Genomic DNA, 20608 nt, shown 5'->3' on the forward strand with positions numbered 1-20608 from the left:
TTCGGAAACAACCTTTGACAACCCTTTTTCCACAGTCTAAGAAACTTACAACAACTGCATTATTAAATCCCTGGAGCTTTGGAAAAATAAAGCAAGCCTGGGGCTTGACATTCAATTGTATTCCCTTGAGGTTCTGAGTCTTCCTTAAATGAAGCCCTCTGATAAAAACATTTCAAAATAACAGGGCAGGGGTTAGGGGGCTTGGGAAGAAACAGCATGTTACCCATTTAAATGTTACCCATTGATTGTCATCTTTCACTCTCTGCTAGCAATGATCATGGTGGTTCCCCTACCCCCCCCCATCCTCGTCCTTCTTTCCTCTTTTAAGCTACACATAACAAGCTCGGACCATCAGGCTGCTTTATTTATTTAGCTCACAAGCAAAGTTCTCTGGCTGTCCACAGCCATTGGAAGCACGTGCTCTATAATACAATAACACAAAAACTGGCCAGTGGCACCAACCCTACAAAGGTCTGGTGGTGGCCCAAATGCCTGCAGGGACTCCTGGGCTCACTAGCCATTTTGCAAGGCTGACCTGGGGAAACCTTGCATGGACCCCTTCTTTGGGCCCCTGTATTTCACACACTTGCTAGAGTTTATAGGTGCCTAGTGGGTGAGATGCATAAGTACTCTAAACTCTGGGAGGCAGCCATGGGGTCCTGCCACCATTCTGAAACGATGCTGCCACCATCTTGGATTTCAGCATTGGCTTTTAAAAAATGCAATACTACTGGGTCGCATTTTAGCGTGTACTCATGTTGCGGCCAGCGCAAAAAAGCTTTAAAAGATGGCAGCAGGTGCTTGGGATAATGCAATGAGGTAAAACAAAAAGTTGTCTGATGTCTCCTTGTGGTTTAGGAAGTCTAACATACAACTTGGAGGAGAGATGGGGAGAAGGCTAAGCAGGATCCATCAGCACTCCAGAGAGGAGAGGTTTGCTTTGGTTCTCCTGGCTCCAGACAAAGGTCAGAGACCAAGCACTCTTTGCTAGATCCAACGCAGGCTGCGATTGTCTAACTGTGGCTATCGACTTCCTGAGCTGTTGGATACCTCCACCTGACAGGATGGGTTGGGGAGGTGGGGGAAGGAGGGAGATGGCAAGTGAAGGCTAAGAAGGGGACAAGGTGGTGCGAGAACCCACACTGTCTTTAGTTTTGCCGTCAAAATTGACTGACGGGGCAAGGCTGTCACTGACGTCGCCTTGTTGTTGCTGGGTCTTGACCAAGATGACTTTGTCCTCTGCTGTTGCAGAAGGGGAGATAGCAACCAGGGTTGGGCTTGTGCCCTCCAGATATTCCTCAGCTGGAATTCCCAGAGCAGCTAAGTGCTGAGGGCCAACGTTGCCTGATGTGTTGGATAACTCGTTCTCTGTTTCAGGAGAGCCACCACCTGGAGTGTCCTGCTCTGGGACCACGGGATCTCCAGAGCTGCCAAGCCAGTCCCCGGAATGTACTTTCACAGGGCTTTTCAGAAGAGGTGGGAAATCCAGCCTAAAAGGCACTTGGTCACTATTTCCTGTTGTGGCGGAAGCGCCCCGTTCCCTCCGGGGAGTGCTTTGGCAGGGAACCTTCTCCACTGCTGACTCTCCTGGACCACTGAATGGCTGCAGGTCTTCCCCTGCGGCTTCTGCTGAGAGGGGGCCTTGCTGTTCCATCCTGCTAGACTCACCAGCCTCCACAGTCCTGTCACAACTGGGACACTCCGCACAACCCCGGGCCGCGTATTCTTCATTCCCGGGAGCCTCCTCCCTCTCTGGTGCAGGCTCTGCCTCTTGTGCACCGCCTTGGTCTGCAGGACCCTCCTTACTGGCCAAGAGGTTGACGGGCTGGTGGCAGAGGGGACAGGTGTCCTGCACGAAGAACCATTTGCGCAGGCAGTCCTCGTGGAAGAAGTGGCCACACTGCATGATTACAGCAAGGGTCAGCTCCTGCGAGGAGACAGAAAGCGATGGTTAGCAGAAAAGAGCAGGGAGGGGCAATGAAGGGAGGCATAGTTCAGCATAGAGAAGGGCCCAGGTGCAGCCCTGGCATCTCCAGTTAAAAGACAGTAGGTGCCGGCAAAGACCGGCCTTCTGCCCGAGATCTTAAGACAGCTGCTGCCAGTTGGAACGGACAATCCTCAGCTCAACTAAGCTGGATTGCACCTGGCTCGGAAGGGTGGAAATTCACAGAAAATAAGGACAAACTACATCATCTCATGGCTGAGTATTGGAGGCACGGTAGTTTCAGTCTACCTCCTAACTCTCAGCAGAGTACAAGAGCTGATTAAACAGGTAAAAATATCCCACTTAAGTGTTTCACACTTAAACACCATTTTATTCTTTCCTTTAAATTGCTAAAAACTCTTTTGGTTCTGCTTATCAACCTGTAAAACAGAAAACTATTTTTGTTTGTGCATGCATATCCCCATTTCCACCTGGCACCGGTGCACGTATGCTTCCGTGCTCATCCTTTTATATCTGGAGTTAGCAATTTCAGGTTTTTATAGCACAAGTGCTTCACAGCCGAAGGTGTCTGTCTCAGCATCATGGCTTAGGACATTTAACCTTTTAAAAAAAAATCTAGATATTTTATCTTCATTGTTTTTCGTGGTATTTTAAAATTTGGGTGGACACAGCCCTGACATTTTGTATAAGGGGCAGTCTATAAATATTTTTATAATTATAAAAAAACCTTAAAAATTAAAAGGAGGCTGGGGTGGTCAGATGAGCCCTCTGGTAATGTTTTTTTTTTTTTAATCAGGCGAGTGAATAGCGAGTGCGGATTTAAAGACAGGCGCTTTGAGCCCCTTTAGGAACAAAGGGTCTGACTCACTGTAAGCCTGCCTGCTTTTCTGAACTTACAGTCTTAGTTTTTACTGCTGAACTAACAGTTTTTTCCCAACTGACCTTTCACCTTAGCTCACAGGCTGCACTTAAAACCTAAACTGAGGGCGAACTGAAAGATAAACCTACAGTTTTTGTTCAGAAAGCTGGCTTTTCCATAAGCAGAGGATCAGGCTGGTGTTCACCTGGAAGCAAATGGCACACACGTCATCATGGCCCTCTAGTTGCCCCCTGGTGGCCCTTGGCAGCAAGCGGATCTTCTTGGCCGCCTCTCTGCGGAGCAGGAAACTCTTCCAGCCCGACTGGGCCCTCAGCCAGACATTGAAGTAGCAGTGGATGATGATAACAGAGGCCCCCATCCAACTCCACTCCCCAAAGATAGACTCCCAGGTGCCGTAGGCCACCACGCAGACCGCCACCAGGAACTCCAGAACGCGGCTGACGGCGTTGATGTAGTAGATGATCTCGTCCATCTTCTCCATCGGTGTGTCCTGGAAGAACTCGATCATGAAGAGGGCGTAGATGAAGAGGGTTCCCATCACCTGCAAGGAGGAGGAGGAAGAGGTGGGCAGCCTTGAAGACAAAGCCTCCAGAGGTCTATGCACCCATTCTCCAACAACAACCACTTGGAGGCACTGCCAAACTCATAAGCAGGGCATGATGGAGAAAGCCCCCGCCCGACCCCCTGCAGCTTGCTCTCAGCATCTGGAAAACATACGTATGCTGCCTCTATGTAGGTGGAGGTTCCATTCTTAGCTTTTAGGTTTTTGTTTCTTTTTAAAAAAGGACAGTCTTCTTCCCAGTCTTTCCCATGAATCCCAGTAACACCAGAGGACCTGCTTCGGGTTCCCTGGTGACTGAGTACAAAAGGGGCAGGGCTTCTCAGTTATGGCACCACACTGTGGAATGCCCTTCCCAAGGAAGCCTGCCTGGCCCCATCTCTGCCATCAAGTCTCCATGCGGCTTTTCAGGGCGGCTTCTGGGACAGGCGGACTGGGCTACGGAGGTCCTGCCGCGTTATTACATGCAGCCCGCCCAACCGCCCTTTGGAGGCTGCCATCTTGTCCACGATTGGTTGTTTTCTGGTTTGCTTCTTCTTTTCATCATTTGTTGTTAGCCGCTATGGATATATTACTATTTATGATGATGATGATGGACATTGGGTGATATTCAACGGTAGTCTGAGTTGATGCATTGAAATTAATGGACATCACTAACTTAGGTTCACTAATTTCAGTGGGTCTACTTTGTGTTGATTACAACCCAATAGAGATCATCAGTCACTATGGATATTTTTAACAATAATAATAACAACAACAACAAATTTATCACTTGTTAGCAACTATGATTTAATTATTATCATCAGATTATCCAGTGGTTGATTATTATTAATTGTGATTACAATATCATATTATTGACAGCAACATCCTCAAGCAGTCACTATGGATATTTAAATAATACTACTACTTGAGAACAGTATGGCACACATTTTCTTAATGGAAAAGCGGTGTATAGATGTTGTTTTTTATTGGTTTATGTTTTAAAAATTAGCTAGAAAGAGATTCATAGGAAAAGAGATTATTCAGAGGTGGTTTCCCATTGCCTTCCTCTGAGGCTGAGAGGCAGTGACTGGCCCAAGGTCACCCAGGGAGCTTCATGGCTGTGTGGGGATTTGAACCCTGGTCTCCCAGGTCGTAGTCCAACACTCTAACCACTACACCACACTGACTCTTAACTGTTAGGATTTTGCTGTCGTTTTCTGTTGTTGTACTGCTGTACTATAGACTTTTTTTTATGTGTACCGCTTTGAGCATAGCTGTACCTGTGGAAAACGCAGCACAGCAATAAACTGGCTTATGACTACGAGCAAAAGGGAAACCGAGGCAGTACCTGCAGCGAGGTCAGCATGCAGCTGGAGACGAGGATCAGGAGCCAGAAGTCCATGCGGAAGAAGTGGGCGATCTTGTACGCCATGAAGCCGGGGAAGACCAACAGGAACAGGCACATGCTGACCCCGCGGAAGTGCTTCCAGAGACTCCTGCAATGAGAGGAGATGGCCGGGGAGGGGGGCGCTTGAGAGAACCGCCCTGGAGGCATTCAGGTTGCTGCCAATTTCATTCCCATCAGCCACCACTCTGTGGTCTGGACGAAGAGTTTGGATGGAACCCAAGACAGAGAAGGGCCGCAGCTCAGAGCTAGAGCATCACCCTTGCATGCAGAATGTCCCAGGTTCAATCCCCAGCACCTCCAGGGTAAGGGAAGACTGGGAAGAGACTCTTGCCTGAAGCCCTGGAGAGCAGCTGCCAGTCAGTGTAGACACTACTGAGATAGATGGACCAATGCTCTGACTCAATATCAAGGCAGCTTCCTCTGTTCCTATGAGGACTGTATGAATGTGGCACGATTCTTTTCGATTCCTCCACCTAGCTGATCGTCGGTGCACGGGACTACAGCTGGGACTGGACTGATGGGAGTTGGCAGTCCAAAATACCTCAGGTGAGGGAAGGCTGCTCTGGAACAGCAGAGTCTGGCCCATCTTTTGCTCCCTGCCCGCTGCCAGGTTGACTCCCATGCCTGGACGATCTTCCCCCTTGCAGGCCCTGAAAGCGGCCTCCCTCTCCACCTTCGTTCTATGACCGACGTCTCTAGCAAAGCATCCCAGAACCACCCTGCCCTCGCCTTGCAAGCACATGCAGGGGAGCCTGACCCTTTCAAGCTTTTACCGGAGGCTGACCCTGGGATCTTCCATGGACAAAATACTCTCATGCACAACTATGACCCCTCTCCTTACCAGCTTCTTCTCTGTCACCTGTCTTCCGCCTAACGCAGGGGTGCGGGACCACTAGCCCCAAATCTGGATCAGGCCTACAAATCTTTCCATTCCAGGGCCACCTTCTCTCCTTTTGGAAGTTAAGCCACAGTCCCCTTTAGCTCAGCCTGCTCTGCCACCATCTCTTTTGCCTCACTGCCTATCCTAGCAGGTGCCAACATGGTGCCTACAGGGGCCAGGGTGCCTGCCAGTATCTCCTCTAGTGCCTGAAAAAAGTCTCAGTAAACACACCCTCAGCAATCCACAGTGCACGAGAGATTGCTTGCTGTTCCTGCACACACTAGCTCAGCCTTTCCGACGTTGAACACAGGTTCTTAAACATGCTCACATTTCATTGGATGCCGGGACTGGACACCCACGCTCCCCTCTGTTCTGAACAGAGGAGAGATGCAAAGAGATTCTCTGTGCACACAAGCACAGCAGTGGTCGATGTAAGGAATGGTGCTGGAGTGCTGATGGGGACCATGCCTGCACCATTTTATGGTCCTGTTTCTTTTGGACGTGGCAGCCATCTTGTGTTGAGCCACGCCCCCACGGTAGCCATTTTGCGACTGGTGCCAACGGCACTTTCTCAAAATTCCAAATTTGCCCACTGGCTGGCCTAAACAGGTTGGTGACCCCTCTCTGAACTCTTTTCAACAGCAACGATTCATAGGGGCGGTGCGGGGAGGGAAGGAGGTAACACCTACCCCCTCCCCACTATGCAGATTGCTACCCCTGGCTGTTGCCACTCTCCCCCGATCCAACATCTATTTCAAAAGCTGTGCATCCCTGAGAACATGCATCTCAGCCCAGCTCTCAGTCCACATGCATCATCCATGCAAAAGAGAGTACCGCCACCTGTTCTGTGAAGCCCCCAGACCCAGCACGATGGGGTCGGCTATTTCGATCATGGACTGCAGGGTGGATGTCACCACAATGAAGAGGATGATGCTGAGAAGGAAGGTCCTTTGGAGGAGCTGCAAGTCCAACAGGCCCGTCTGGAGGGCGAGAAGCAGTAAGGTCATGCCCTCTGTCACACCCCTGGAAGGCAAAATAAATAAACAAACAAGGAAATAAAAAAATAAGGGGGGACGAAGGAGTGAAGAGGAGTTTTGGGCATCCAAACAACAACATGGGGAGACAAATGGCGTCTGGCCAGGAAATCAAAAAGTGCGTCTAAGACCTCTCTGGCCATAGTGTGCTTTTTGAACCTCTCCTGGATAAACTTGGGGCCTTTTAGATCCAGGACAGAGATCACAAAAAGCAACAGAATCTTCTCACTTCCTCCCCCCCCCCCGGCTCCTCCTGGGATTCCTAAGCCCTTGATTGGCTCTCCATCCAGCTTCCCAGCTGGCTGGAAGAGCTCTACAGAAACTCCCTGGGTCACATCAGCCCCAGTCTTGGGGATCCCTCCCTGATCCCGTTGGCTCCCAGCATCTATCTCCTGGTCCTGGGCCCTACAAGACCGCCTGAGCCCTTCTATCCCAGCTGATCACTGAAATCATCCAGAGGAATACTGTTAGTTGTCCCCTGTGCCACAGAGGCCCAACTGGACTCAGCCAGAAGTCGGGCCTTTAGGGTTGCCGGCACCACACTGCAGAACGCTCTTCTCGCAGAGGCAGGCATCTTCGCTTTTGACTTTCAGGTGTCTCTTGAAGACCTTTTTCTAGGGATACGCTTATTCACTTAAAATTTTCTTAAGATCAGCCAGTCATTTCAATGAATATCTTGGATGGTATTTTATGTTTTATTTGTATATAAAGCGGTACACCGCCTTGATATTTTATGTCAGATGGCTTGTATATACTTTTGATAAAGAAATAAGTATAACAACGGAAGAATGGCTATTGAAATTAATGGACTTAGTAGAAATGGATAAATTGACATGTCTACTTAGAGAAAAATCGACAGATACATTTCTTAAGGAATGGAAGCTTCTCTTAGACTTTTTGTTGAAAGATCAAAATAAAATGATGATATTGGGATTTGACGATTAACTAAGACAGCCTATGGAGAAAAGTGATCCTGTATGTATACATTAAGGGACAGGTTTGATGTATATTATATACTTATAGCTGATCTGCGACAAATCGGAAGTCAACTATTTTTTTTTTGTATTGTTATGTTTTTTGACTTTGTTTTGTTTGTCTTTTGAAAAATTTGAATAAAAATTATTAAAAAAAAAAAAAGAAATAAGTATCTCAGCTCAAACTTAAACAACCACAGTACTTGTCTCAAAGCCCCAAACTGAAACCAAGATGAATTTCACCAACCCTCCCAGGCTCTAGTTTTGCTACAGCCTGTTTCGAAACTCCTGAAGCTGGCTCAGGAAAGGTCTCAGAGGCCAGAACAGGCCAGTACCTGTTTACTCTCTTACTCTCCCTCTGATTCCTGTCAACCATCTCCAAAACGAAGCTGACGACCACTAGGCTGCAGGTGAAACCCCGTACACAAGGCCTGCCGCTGAGTAAAACACACCTAGGGCTTTATTATTATTATTACTGTTGTATTTTAAAATTGTTGTAATCCACCCTGGAACCTTCGGGGAAGGGCAGGTAATAAATGATGATGATGATAGTCTTAACAGTAATAATAGTAATAACAGTAGTAGTAGTAACAACAACAATCATAGTTGTAGTTATGTGCCTTCAAGTCGATCATGACTTGTGGCGACCCTATGAATCGGCGACCTCCAAGAGCATCTGTCATGGACCACCCTGTTCAGATCTTGTAAGTTCAGGTCTGAGGCTTCCTTTATGGAATCAATCCATCTCTTGTTTGGCTTTCCTCTTGTTCTACTCCCTTCTGTTTTTCCCAGCATTATTGTCTTTTCTGGTGAATCATGTCTTCTCATGATGTGTCCAAAGTATGATAACCTCAGTTTCACCATTTTAGCTTCTAGTGATAGTTCTGGTTTAATTTGTTCTAACACCCAATTATTTGTCTTTTTTGTGGTCCATGGTATGCGCAAAGTTCTTCTCCAACACCACAATATATAGCACTATGCACCCTATTTGTTGAGAAGCAGAAAGAATACCTCAGTGGTCAGTAGCTGGCAGCGTTCCCTTTAAAATGTCCCTTGCCTCACAGAAGCAGCAAGGCACATGTAGAAAGCGCTTCCCATAGATAATGTGTGGTGGTGGTGGTGGGCGTAGGGGATGGGGCGTGTGTGAGAGGGAAAAGATGCTGTGGCCAGGCAGAGTCAAGAAGCATCAATGGGAGCCACTGTGCCTTGAGTGCGGCTGCTCTATACATGTGGCTCTACGGCTTAGGGATGGCTCTTGCTCCTTAGCTATAGCTAGGGAGGATGTTCAGGTTTGGACATAATGGCAAGCTATGGTTAATGCAAACCAAGGTTTATAAACCAACTACAAACCTTGGTTTACATGGGCCTGTTAACTCTATTTAATAAACCATAGTTAAGCTAAGGGGCTGGGTTCAGGCAATCAACAGTAACTATAGTTAACTAAACCATGGTTTATAAACCATGGCTTAGCAGACTGTTGTGTGGCATGACTGGTGCCTTCCAGATGCTTTGGATTACCATCAGCCTCAGCTTGCCTCAGGGAATGCAGTGTGTGGGGAGACCTATCCCTTCCTGCCATACACTGCGTTTCTGTTAAAGATCCCCATCCCGCCCCCCGCACCCAGTGACCCTATAATTTAGGGAGCAAAAACCATGATACAAAGGTCCTCCTCCGGATGCCTCCTCCGAGGGAAGCTGGGAGTCTGGCAACAAGGGAGAGGGCCTTCTCAGTGGTGGGCCCCAAATTATGGAATGATTTGTTCGACGACGTGTGCCTGGCGCCAACACTGGTATCCTTTCGGCGCCAGATCAAGACTTTCCTCTTCTCCCAGGCATTTTAGCATGTGTTTTTAAATTTTTTTTTTTAAGTGTTTTTAAATTTGTATATTTGTATATTTGTTTTTAATTGTTGTAAACTGCCCAGACAGCTTCGGCTATAGGGCGGTATACAAATAGTAAGATAAGTAGCAAATGGCTCAGTCGGCCCTTACTGGTTACACAACATCAGCGCTTAATGTTTAGCCTCCTGGTGCCAAAGGCCCACATGCTGAGGAGGCATCAGGAGCAGCCTTGCAGAGCTAAGCATTGCTCTCACCTGTGCATCGCATTACCGTCCTGGAATGCGCTGAAGCCTGCCAGGTAGAACTTGCACAGTTTGAGCAGCCCCAAGGCGAGGTAAGAGACGGCGAATGTGAGCCCAACAAGGGAGTATGGGGTGCTGCAACATTCGGCCACACTGCAGAGAGAGAAAACGCAAGAGCCTCACTGGAGCAGACCAAGCTGAAAACATATAGTCCTGCAACCTGTTGCCAAGAGTGGCCAATCGGCTGACTCCAGGAAGGTCACAAATGGGGCACAAAGGACACAGCCCTTCTCCTGCTGTCTGACCTCCCAGCAACAGAGACCAGGAAGGACACTGCCTCAAGGTTTCATTGGGAGCAGATATGGGGAACCTTTGGTCCTCCAAATGTTGCTGAACTATAACTCCCATCAGCCCCAGCAATGGCCAGGGATGACGGAAGTTGTAGTTCAGCAACATCTGGAGGGCCAAAGGTTCCCCACACCTGATTGAGAGATTTATCCTCCATGGATCACATTTGCTTTTTCAGCTAGTGGTCATCACCCTGTCCTGAGCCAGTGAATTTTTCAAGTTAACAAGGCGTTGCACAATAAAGCAGTTTTTAAAATCTGTCCCGGATGACTACAATAGGTGAAGGTGGGATGTTTCTGGCCCAACGTCTATCACTTTTACACTTCCTTCCGCCGAATCTGGCGCCGGTTCCATTGCTCATCTGTTAATTTGGGAGAGATCCTTTCTGGGGCTTGGACTGAATCATTTGACATCAGTGACGGATGCTGCTCACCCCAAATTAACATAGGTTCCAGTTCTCGGGAGGAGGAGGGAGATTGGCCATCACTGCTAAGACCTCACACACAGCAGTACAGAAAGCCGCCTTATCTGCCCAATCCGTCACCTGCCTACCTGCTTAGGAGGAGGAAGGGCAACCCTTGCTGGGATAAAAGGTTGCCGGATGAGGCCGAGACCAAGGCATAGAGCTGCAGGGTGAAGAGGGCCAGCCAGAAGACCAGGAACAAGAGTGGGACAGCCAGCTGCCTCCAGAGGGACATCCCCAGGGTGATCAGCCGGTACACCTCCAGCACCTGGAAACGAGAAGGAGCCCAAAGAGAACCACCACTTAGGCGCTGCCTGCACACTTCAGGTCTCTTCGCTGGTGGCCCTCCCATCTACGCAACATTCCAAAACAGGACCTCACAAGCATTTTTGATCACTCTTGTGCTGCATACTCTTGTATCTTCCAGGCATCTAGATAGCTGGAATGGGAATCCAAGGAAGCACACGCCGAAATAGTTGGGATGAGAGGATGCTGAGCAAAGGCTCACCCAGGTGACACGCTAACAGCCTGGTGCATAAAGCAGGCAAGGAGAAGGCAAGGGGATCACACAGCCCAACTGTCTAATATTCAAGGTGCGGACATTCATTGCACATTCACTCTGAAGGTCGTGCAGGCAGTAGCAGAGTCCACCTGTGTCACTCTAGAGACCCACGAGGTGGCATACAGCCCTATATCTAAAGCGGAGCAAAGCAAATGCAAAAGTAGACATTTGGGCACTGAACTTGTCTCAAGAGGGTCCCAAGGGCATTTGAAAAAGCAAAATAAAATCATCCAGGCTTCTACTCCTTATGGTGGTGGGGAAAAGATTTATGAAACAGAAGGGCAGAGCGAAGAGAGATGCAACATAAAATGGGAAACGCAGTGTGCCTTGTAACTGTGGCGGCAACCACGCTTTCCAGTGAGCATGAGAGATTGATATACTGGGTGTACTGAATGTTGGGTCAGTCTTGCTCCTCCCCTCCCCCCACAATGCTTCTGGAGGGCTGGTTGGCTTTAAAAATGCCGTGTGCACACTGCATTTATATGTTCTTCTCTCCATCATCAAAAAAGAAAAGAAACAATTTTCTTTTCATCAAAAAAGAAAAGAAACAAGAGTTGAAAAGCTACTCCATGATCTGGACCAGAGGTTTGGAATCTCTGGCCCATGGGCCTAATTTAGGCCTGGCAGGAGTCCTGGTTTGGTCTGTGAGGCCATTTTCCCAAAACTGCGCCCATCTGCCCCACACCCGACCTCATGTGCAATGCCAGGTGTGGGGCAGGTAAAGATGTAGTTGCAAAACAACAGTCAGGAGCCTAAAAACACCCTGTCAATTTTCCCTTGGCAAGTAGGGCTTGCTATCACTGCATACGAAAGCAATCCCCACTGGGATCAGGAACTTTATACTGCAGCTGATCCCTGCCCAAAGCACAGTTTGCTGTAAGTGTCGGTCAGCTGACTGGCACTTAGAGCAAGCCCCACAGGGAAATGCTTCCTTTGCCTGCAAGGGTAATGAAAGTGGGGTCTGCAGCTGCAAATCATCATGGTGGTGACGTCAGGTGATTGACAGGTGGGTGGCCCTGCAGGAGGTTAGGGTGGCAGTTGGGGAGGGTCTGGATCCAGCCCATCCAGTTCCCCACCCCTAATCTGGAGTGTGACTTCATGACATCACAGGCACCAGCCAATAGGCGCTTTCTGCAGAACAGCTTCCCCATTCAAGCGCCTTTTTGTTTGAGCCAAACAAAAAACACTCCACCCAGCTGCAAAGGGTTTTAGAGTTAGCTGCACACAGAACTAGCCACTTGCACAGCACTGAGTTTTGCACCTGCAGCCTCCGTTCTTTGTCCCCTGCGATGACTAGTTCCTGCCCGCACAGCCCAACTGCCGGCATTCTCCCATCCTTTTCCTTTTCACATGGGTTGTGCAAAATTGGACGCACATCTCTTTGAGGAGGAAAGGTGGAGCATAAATATGGGAAAATAAATACATCATGTGCAGATCATATGCATCAGGAGCCCTTTCCGAGGTTGCTGAAGTCCAGCTCCCTCAGCCAGCAGGGTCGATGGTCAGGGATGATGGGAACTGGGAGTCCAGCAACATCCGGAGGGCTGAACAGGTTCCCCCTGACTCTGGGAATGGAACCAACGCTTACTTTGGACAGGAGCATGGGAAGGCACTGGCAGGGGGCAGACCCAAACAGGAAGCACTAGCTGGATGCCCCAGAGCCCTCACTCCTCACCTGTGGAACCTCCCTGCAGGCGGCAGCTGCCCAGCGGAGAGGCACTGACAAGCCGGAAGATGCGACGTAGAGCGCCTCCAGGACAGTAAGGGCCGTGGCCAAGCTGTTGACCAGGGGCAGGGTGTGGAGCGGGAGGCAACACAGCCGGGCGGCCAAAGGAAGGAGCAGAGGACCGAACAGCCACACCTGCTTGGTTTTCAGCAGGAGGGCGCAGAGGGTGACGACAATGACTTGACCTGGGAAGGAAGGAAGGAAGGAAGGAAGGAAGGAAGTGGACTGTCACAGGAGCATTGGAAGCTGCCTTATATGGAGTCAGACCATTGGTCCATCTAGCTCAGTATTGTCTACACTGACTGGCAGCGGCTCTCCAGGGTTTCAGGCAGGGAGTCTCTCCTAGGCCTACCTGGAGACCTCATTAGGGATTGAACCTGGGACCTTCTGCACGCAAGGCAGGGGCTCTACCATGGAGCTACGGCCTCTTCCCCAAATAGGCAGCCACCTTATACTGAGTCAGACGAGTGGGTCCATCTAACGCAGCATTGTCTACACTGACTGGCAGTGGCTCTCCCAGGGTTTCAGACTCAGGCATCTCTCCAGGCCCTACCTGGAGATGTAACTGGGGAATGAACCCGGGACCTTCTCTGTCCAAAGCAGATGCTCCACCACTGAGCTACAACCCGTTCCTTGTCAGGTGAGCAAAGGGGCTTCTTGAATCACAGAAATGGGGACAAGCAGTAAAGGGGGTGTCTAGGCTCCTCCCAAAGGGCGACAAACAGGTCAGCAAAAACAACTGAACAACAAAAGGAAAAGCATTTTTTTAAAGAGTTAAAAATACTCTAAAACAGGATCACAGTTAAAAACAACAGCCGTGGTCCCAACCCAGCAGGTGAAGACCGATGGTCTAGTTCAGCCAGATGTTTTTGGGTAACAACTCTCATCAAACTTTCGTTGGTGAGACAAACCATGAGTCCAGGTTTAAGCATGATGCTAAGCCAAACCATGGCTTAGCTGAAGGTAGCGCAGCTGCGGCAAGGATCATGGGGGCGGGGGAGCGAAGCAGGCGTGATTTCCAGCCCATCGTACTCTTACTTGCACACTCTCTTGTTCATGCTCAGCCATAGCCTGATTTAGCATTATGTGCAAGCCAGGCCTGTGTGGCCCTTAGGAACTGGTGCTCAAGGGGCTTGCTGCCTGTGATCCTGGAGGCTTATGGCCATCATGACTCGTAGCCAATGATGGCCTTGTCCTCCTCAAACTAGTTCCCTTTTGAAGCCATATATCGGGGCTGGGGAACCTCAGGTAACATTTACATTCATTGCTTCTGCCATTTACCTCTGGCCCTGCCCATCTTTGGTGTGTGGCCCTCAGAAGGTTGCCCAGAAGTGAATGTGGCCCTCGGGCTGGAAAATGTTCCACACCCCTGCCTGTCTATAATATCAATCCTGTTTTAGAGCCATAAATATACAGATCAAGGTGTAGCGGAAGATCATTAATGTGCCAATGCCCTCCCTGTTTCTCACCTGTGAGCGCAGTGGCAAAGAGGCTGAGCGCCACAGGATCATTGTACACGGCACCATGGAATTCACGTTCCATCTCATGACGGATGTAGTCCCTGGAACAAGAACCAGGAAGATGGCTTGTAATGGTAAGGACTGCTTTCAAAAGCAACAGGCACAAGCCAGAGGAGGCACAATGCAAGAACCAGCTCTCAGTTTCTAAAAACCCTGATGTTTCTTCCTGCAACGCTCCCCTTGCCTTCTGTCTCTCCAGCGACCGAGCCCACACGCAAACATGCTGTTGCTTCAACTTAGCAAATACTTGCCTTAACTCCTTTTCTATTCCCGCGGACAGCAGAGATGGACAGGCGAGCACTGGGCTAGGTAATAATCACCACTGCTCAGCCTGTATTTTTCTGCTGCTAAGAGTACCCTGCGACTCTGCAATCACAATATTTGACTGCAGAAAATGGAACCTGGCACAGGACTCAGCTTTCTGATAACCCGAGTTTCCCATTTTTATTTAAAAGCAAGTTTCACAGAATCATAGAATAGTTGAGTTGGAAGAAGCCTATGAGGCCATCAAGTCCAACCCCCTGCTCAATGCAGGAATCCAAATCAAAGCATTCCTGACAGATGGTTGTCCACCTGCCTCTTGAATGCCTCCAGTGTCGTAGAGCCCACTACCTCTCTAGGTAATTGGTTCCATTGTTGTATGGCTCTAACAGTTAGGAAGTTTTTCCTGATGTCCAGTCGAAATCTGGCTTCCTGCAACTTGAGCCCATTGTTCTGTGTCCTGTACTCTGGGACAACCGAGAAGAGATCCCGGCCCTCCTCTGTGTGGCAACCTTTCAAGTACTTGAAGAGTGCTATCATATCTCCCCTAAGTCTTCTCTTCTCCAGGCTAAGCATGCCCAGTTCTTTCAGTCTCTCCTCATAGGGCTTTCAAGCCCTTGGTCAGAGGATTTCCTTGCTCTTCCCATGATTAACATAACTATGAAAACCAGATGCAAATGTTCTGTCTTTGCATGATATAGACAGGTTGCAGAATTCTGCATCTCTCAGTGCAGAATTTTAAACCTTTCCTTTTTAGCGAGGCATACACCCAGCCCTGCAAAGATATTTGACCAGCTGACCACTATGACTTTTCTTGATATCACACATGACTTGAAAAAAGGATAAAGCAGCTGTATTTTTAAAATGTTAAAAAATAATCCAGAACATCACGAAATAGGAAGTACTTTCCCACGTCTGCAGAGAGATGGCTGCAGAATAAGGGAAGCTGACCCAGATGAATTCTTAAATCATTTTTTCCAGCCCTGCCGTGAGATGCAAGCACACACAAGAAAATATGTGTCTGGGCACTGCACATTTATTGACATGTTTACACACAAACGCTGAAAAGAAAAGATGTGATGAATGCAAGTTCTGTGCCATTCAGAACGGTTCTTTCATAACTCATGGTTTTATCATTTTTTAATAATTGTACATTATATTATCGTGACCCGCCCTGGGACCTTATGGTGAAGAGCGGGTAAGGAATCTGAGAGATAAATAAGTGTGTGCTCTGAGCCCCACTTGGGTTGTGAATGGCCAAAAAGAACAATTAGCATCTGGGACAGCTGGAAGGCACCTAAGAGATGGCCCACTAGCCAATTTGACTGAACACTACCAGCCTAGTTTGGGACACCGGGGCCAATTAAGGAAGCGGATGGCTTGTTAGTGTGGAAATTGGCTCAAAGTCAGCCAGGCAAGGGACAGATGAGGAGGTGTGCTCTCAGCCTCTAATACGCTGTATCATACCTGCCTAACCTTAGAAGCAAAGTACAGTAAAACCTCAGTTAACAAATCCTCTGAAGCTCCTTTTAAGGAAGGCTTTTTAAAACACAAAACTGACCAGCTTTGCTTTGCTATGGATAAACTTTCAAGCCTGTGTCATTACTTTAAGGTGAAATTGACTAGCCTGTCCCTTTGCTTTGCTGGGTGAAACCGACCAGCCTCTGTGTTTGCTTTGCGTTGAAGAGATCCCTTCTTTTCTCTCAGGGTTATGTTCTCTCAGAACATAAGAAGAGCCTGCTGGATCAGGCCAGTGGCCCATCTAGTCCAGGATGCTGGACTAGATGGGCCACTGGCCTGATCCAGCAGGCTCTTCTTATGTTCTTATGTTCTTATGTTCTTAGGGTTGAGGAGGGAAGGATCCAATACAATTCAGAGGAGAGGGAGGGAAGGAGTGGGTGCCAAATAGGCACCCTTAAAGCCCCTGCTGAAGCTGCCCCCACCATCTATGAGTGGATGTAGGAACTTACTCCTATTCTTTCCATGTTATTCATACCTCTGGTACCAAATGGAAAATGGAAATGGACTGCCTTCAAGTCGATTCCGACTTATGGCGACCCTATGATTAGGATTTTCATGGTAAGCGGTATTCAGAGGGGGTTTCCCATCGCCTTACTCTGAGAGGCAGTGACTGGCCCAAGGTCACCTAGTGAGTGTGGGGATTCAAACCCTGGTCTCCCAGAGTATTACCATAATGCTTATAAGATTAGGCCAGGGCCTTGATGGGCAAAGAGAACATAAGAAGAGCCTGCTGGATCAGGCCAGTGGCCCATCTAGTCCAGCTTCCTTTCTAGGAAGTCAACTCTATGATCACAGTTGCTTCTAATTGGTTAAGGAAGATAACAAGAGTCCTTACCTGGCAGTCTGGTGGCCCACATAGAGCAGCAATACTGTCAGGATGTAGAGATACAACTTCACAAGAGACTGGATTGGGAGCATCAGCACCACCAGACACACCGCATGACCTAATGAGGAAGAGGAAAGGCCAACAATGAAATCACTGCTACGTCCATACGTTCAATTTTGTGCAACTGCCCTTTCAAATTCCTAGCTACCGCTTCACAAGTCAGGCCTACCCAACACTTTTCTGTTCAGGCCTGTGTGTATTCTGCCTTGCCATAATTGCAATACAATAGCACAGAATGCAACAACAGGAATATATATATATATATATATATATATTCAGAATTCAGCAAAGGATCTACATTTTTCTGGCTGAGAAAAAGTTTCTAGTCCTCATGACAACAGAAAAGATGTGGCAATAGTTAGAGGAGATCCTAAATACTGGCTGAACAACTCTTCCAACACTCAAGTGTTGGGGATCCTCTGCAAAGCTCCCAGTGAGTAGGAGAAGTAGAAACAATTGCATAAAAAATCATTTTACAATTATTAGATAAAGAAAAAGATCCTCCGTGGCACAGAGTGGTAAGCGGCGGTAACGCAGCCGAAAGCTCTGCTCACGGCCAGAGTTTGATTCCAACAGAAGGAGGAAGTTGAATCTCCGGTAAAAGGGGTCGAGGTCCACTCAGCCTTCCATCCATCCGTGGTTGGTAAAATGAGTACCTGGCACATGCTGGGGGGTAAAGAAAGGCCAGGGAAGAAACTGGCAATCCCACCCCATATATACGGTCTGCCTAGTAAAGTCACAATACATCACCCTAAGAGTCGGAAATGACTCGCACTACAAGTGCGGGGACACCTTTACCTTTACCTTTACCTTTTTATATAAAGAAAAATATGAATATCAGCAGAACATCAATCCAGTCATAATTGCAACACCCATTTCCCCCCCACACCTGTAGATGCATTTTCAATCCATAAGCCTGTCCTAGGTTGTTCCAAAATATCGTAAGCCTGCACTATTTAGAAAACCATGTATTCTACAGGGTATTATCTTCCTATGGCTTTCTATATAAGCAATGTTTTTTGACCACTGCCACATCCCAAAAGCCAAATAAGCCAATTTTTAGCCCATTTTAAATTTGTATATTTGTGACTTTCCATACTCCTGACAATATAAATTTTAACATGAGTTGAAATGAGAACGCTATTATCAAATCTTGGATACACATTCAAGCATACACACAAACCTCTGAAGCACTCAGAAGGTTATAACCAGCAACATGCAAAAATTGTCCTCAGCTGGCATAGTTTATTCCAGGATGCATAATTTCTCCTTTCTTAGTGTGAGGGGGCAACATTTTGGTGACTTTGATGCAAGTCCTGAAGGGTTCGTCTTGAGCACTACATCTAGACAGCTCTACCCCACAGATCTGGGCAAAGGCAAATTTTGATTTACTGGTAGACCAATGGGTTATTTGCAAGAGATTGGCATACGTTTCTGACACCCAGTTGTTAAGCAATGGCTTAAGAAGGCTTTTCTCCCCCTAACCCCCCTGATTAGTAATAACTGAGTTGTTGATCCATACTTCTCCATGCAAGTCCCCCCAGGGTACGATCATGGAAAATAAGAGGAAATTGGCTCTGGCCCTCAGAAGTCATATTTTTGCATTTGGCTCAGTTGGTGTCCTAGTAAAAAAATAAATAATACATCGACACCACAACCCTGAAGTCTGCCCACGCCTGCTGTACACCACCTAGAACTCTGCACATGCTCTGTCAAGATGATAGCAACCAAACCAGCATCTCCAGATGGAACTTCCCCCCTGCCTTTCACTCTGCTCTCCAAGAGTGGCTCCCGCCCACTGCCTATCCAGCATGCTTACCTGCATAATAGACATTCCACAGGTGATGCCGCTGCAGGTAAGTCGCCTCGGACCTGGGGTGCAGCATCTCGGCAAAGGCCTGCACGTCCCACCGGTAGAGCAAGTCCAAGAGAGCAATGCTGGGCACGCGGAGCACCACGTTGGCCACCTCCTCCAGACGGGGCATGGCTCCAGGTCAAGCGCTGGCACTCAAGCCTTGGCACTCTTCCGCTCTCTCCCCCCTCAGGCTAGCAAAGCACAGCGGGGGTCTCCCTCCCCCAGAAGGGGTGTCCCCCCCACCTCTTCCTTCCAGGCAGTAGGACCTCAGGCAGGGAAAGTGGCAGAAATCAAAGGGGGCACCCCCTCTCTCCAGCCACCCCACAAAAAAGAAAGGGGGCTTAAAAGAGGGACGCTTTCAAAAGGTGGAATGGGGAGGGGGCAATACTTTCCCATTGGGGGGTATTAAGAAAGAGGGACTTGGTAAAGGAACAGCTGAAATCCGGGGGGGGGAGTGTGCAAAAGGGGAAAGGGGAGACTCAAATGTGGGGAGAGGACAGCCGTGGGGGGGAACATCAGACTGTGGCAAGGCTTCCCCCCCACAAAGAAAGTTGAGGGGAGCTGGTGCCTAATAAGTAAGGGGGGAACACAGGACCAGACTCAGAAATGGGGCTGGGGGGAGGAAGAAAGTGAACACTTGGGGCGGGGGAGGCAGAGGAAGGCAAAATGCTGGGCAAAAGGGGGGTGTTGGATTTCCTTCCTCAGGAATGGGGGGGCTCTCTCTCGATTTAGGGGCGCAAGAGGGGCGGGGAGAGAGAAGCCAATCTTCCCTTCAAGGTAAATCTCCCCCTCCTCCTCCTCTCCACCCCCCCAGTTTCACTTTCTCTGAAGCCCCTCCCCTTCCCCGCCCCTTTACACAGGGGGATATTCTCCCTCTCCCTTCCCAAGTGAAGGCTGGGCGGCCATTTCAGTTTAGGGCGCGCCCTTTCTCCCCTTCCTCTCCCCTTGCCGCTCCTGCCGTTCGGAGGGAGATACGTGGCGTGAGGACCGGCGACGCTACGCGCGTGAAGGCTGTGTCGCCATCTTTAGTGAGGGAGGCCTTGTCAGTTAGGGCGGGCGAAGCGGGATGCGAAGAAGTGAGGTGAAGAAACAAAGGGGAGGAACCCCCACACACATTGAGGAGGGCCCTCACTTCCGGATCTCATTGGGCTCCTCCATGTGCGGAGCAAGGACGGCTGAAATATGGCACAAGACACCCATGTAAATATAAATGCCGAATATAAAAAAATAAAATAATATAAATATTTATATAAATGTGTGTGTGTATTTATTCATACTACAATATGAAATTAAATTATTATATAACTTATTACATTAATTAAGCAGGTAGCTCCACCTCTCCTGTGCAATATTAACAGTGGCCTACATCACATGACTGTTGTAAGCCATCCTCTCCCAGCTACAGCCACACAATCAATCCAATTTTTCAGGCAACTCTGTGAGGGGAATAGTGCTTTTTAAACAATTCTCAGCGCCCTCAACAACCTACAGTTCGCAACATTCTTTGGGGGGAAGCCACAACCCTTAAAGTGGTATAGTTGTGCTTTAAATGTTACCGTGCACTCTTCTTGGTGATGCCTAACAGGCTGCCCTATCTGAGTCTTCAAATGTTAATTCTGGGTAATTTAAAACCAAGACATTGCAATGCAATTTAAACAACCTTGACAAACATTTGAGAACAACAGCATTCATCAAGCTGAAAAGGAATTAGGTCTGCCCTG

General features: G+C 48.4%; 1 protein-coding gene across 2 annotated transcripts; it reads right to left on the reverse strand.

Moving 5' to 3' along the window:
- Positions 1-346: 346 nt before the first annotated feature.
- LOC133363906 (RING finger protein 145-like) lies at positions 347-19949 on the reverse strand. Of its 2 annotated transcripts, XM_061583621.1 has the most exons (10): positions 18852-19949; positions 16982-17090; positions 14314-14405; positions 12794-13029; positions 10646-10824; positions 9758-9898; positions 6495-6677; positions 4715-4862; positions 3010-3366; positions 347-1927 (listed from the first exon to the last, which is right to left on the reverse strand). In XM_061583621.1, the coding sequence occupies exons 1-10, from the start codon at positions 19015-19017 to the stop codon at positions 1109-1111; spliced, it is 2430 nt and encodes an 809-aa protein (XP_061439605.1). In that variant the 5' UTR covers positions 19018-19949; the 3' UTR covers positions 347-1108. The 2 variants fall into 2 exon arrangements, with proteins under 2 accessions (XP_061439605.1, XP_061439606.1); XM_061583622.1 differs by lacking the exon at positions 9758-9898.
- Positions 19950-20608: the final 659 nt, after the last annotated feature.

The sequence above is a fragment of the Rhineura floridana genome, chromosome 9 (assembly GCF_030035675.1).
Source record: "Rhineura floridana isolate rRhiFlo1 chromosome 9, rRhiFlo1.hap2, whole genome shotgun sequence".
Taxonomy (NCBI): domain Eukaryota; kingdom Metazoa; phylum Chordata; class Lepidosauria; order Squamata; family Rhineuridae; genus Rhineura; species Rhineura floridana.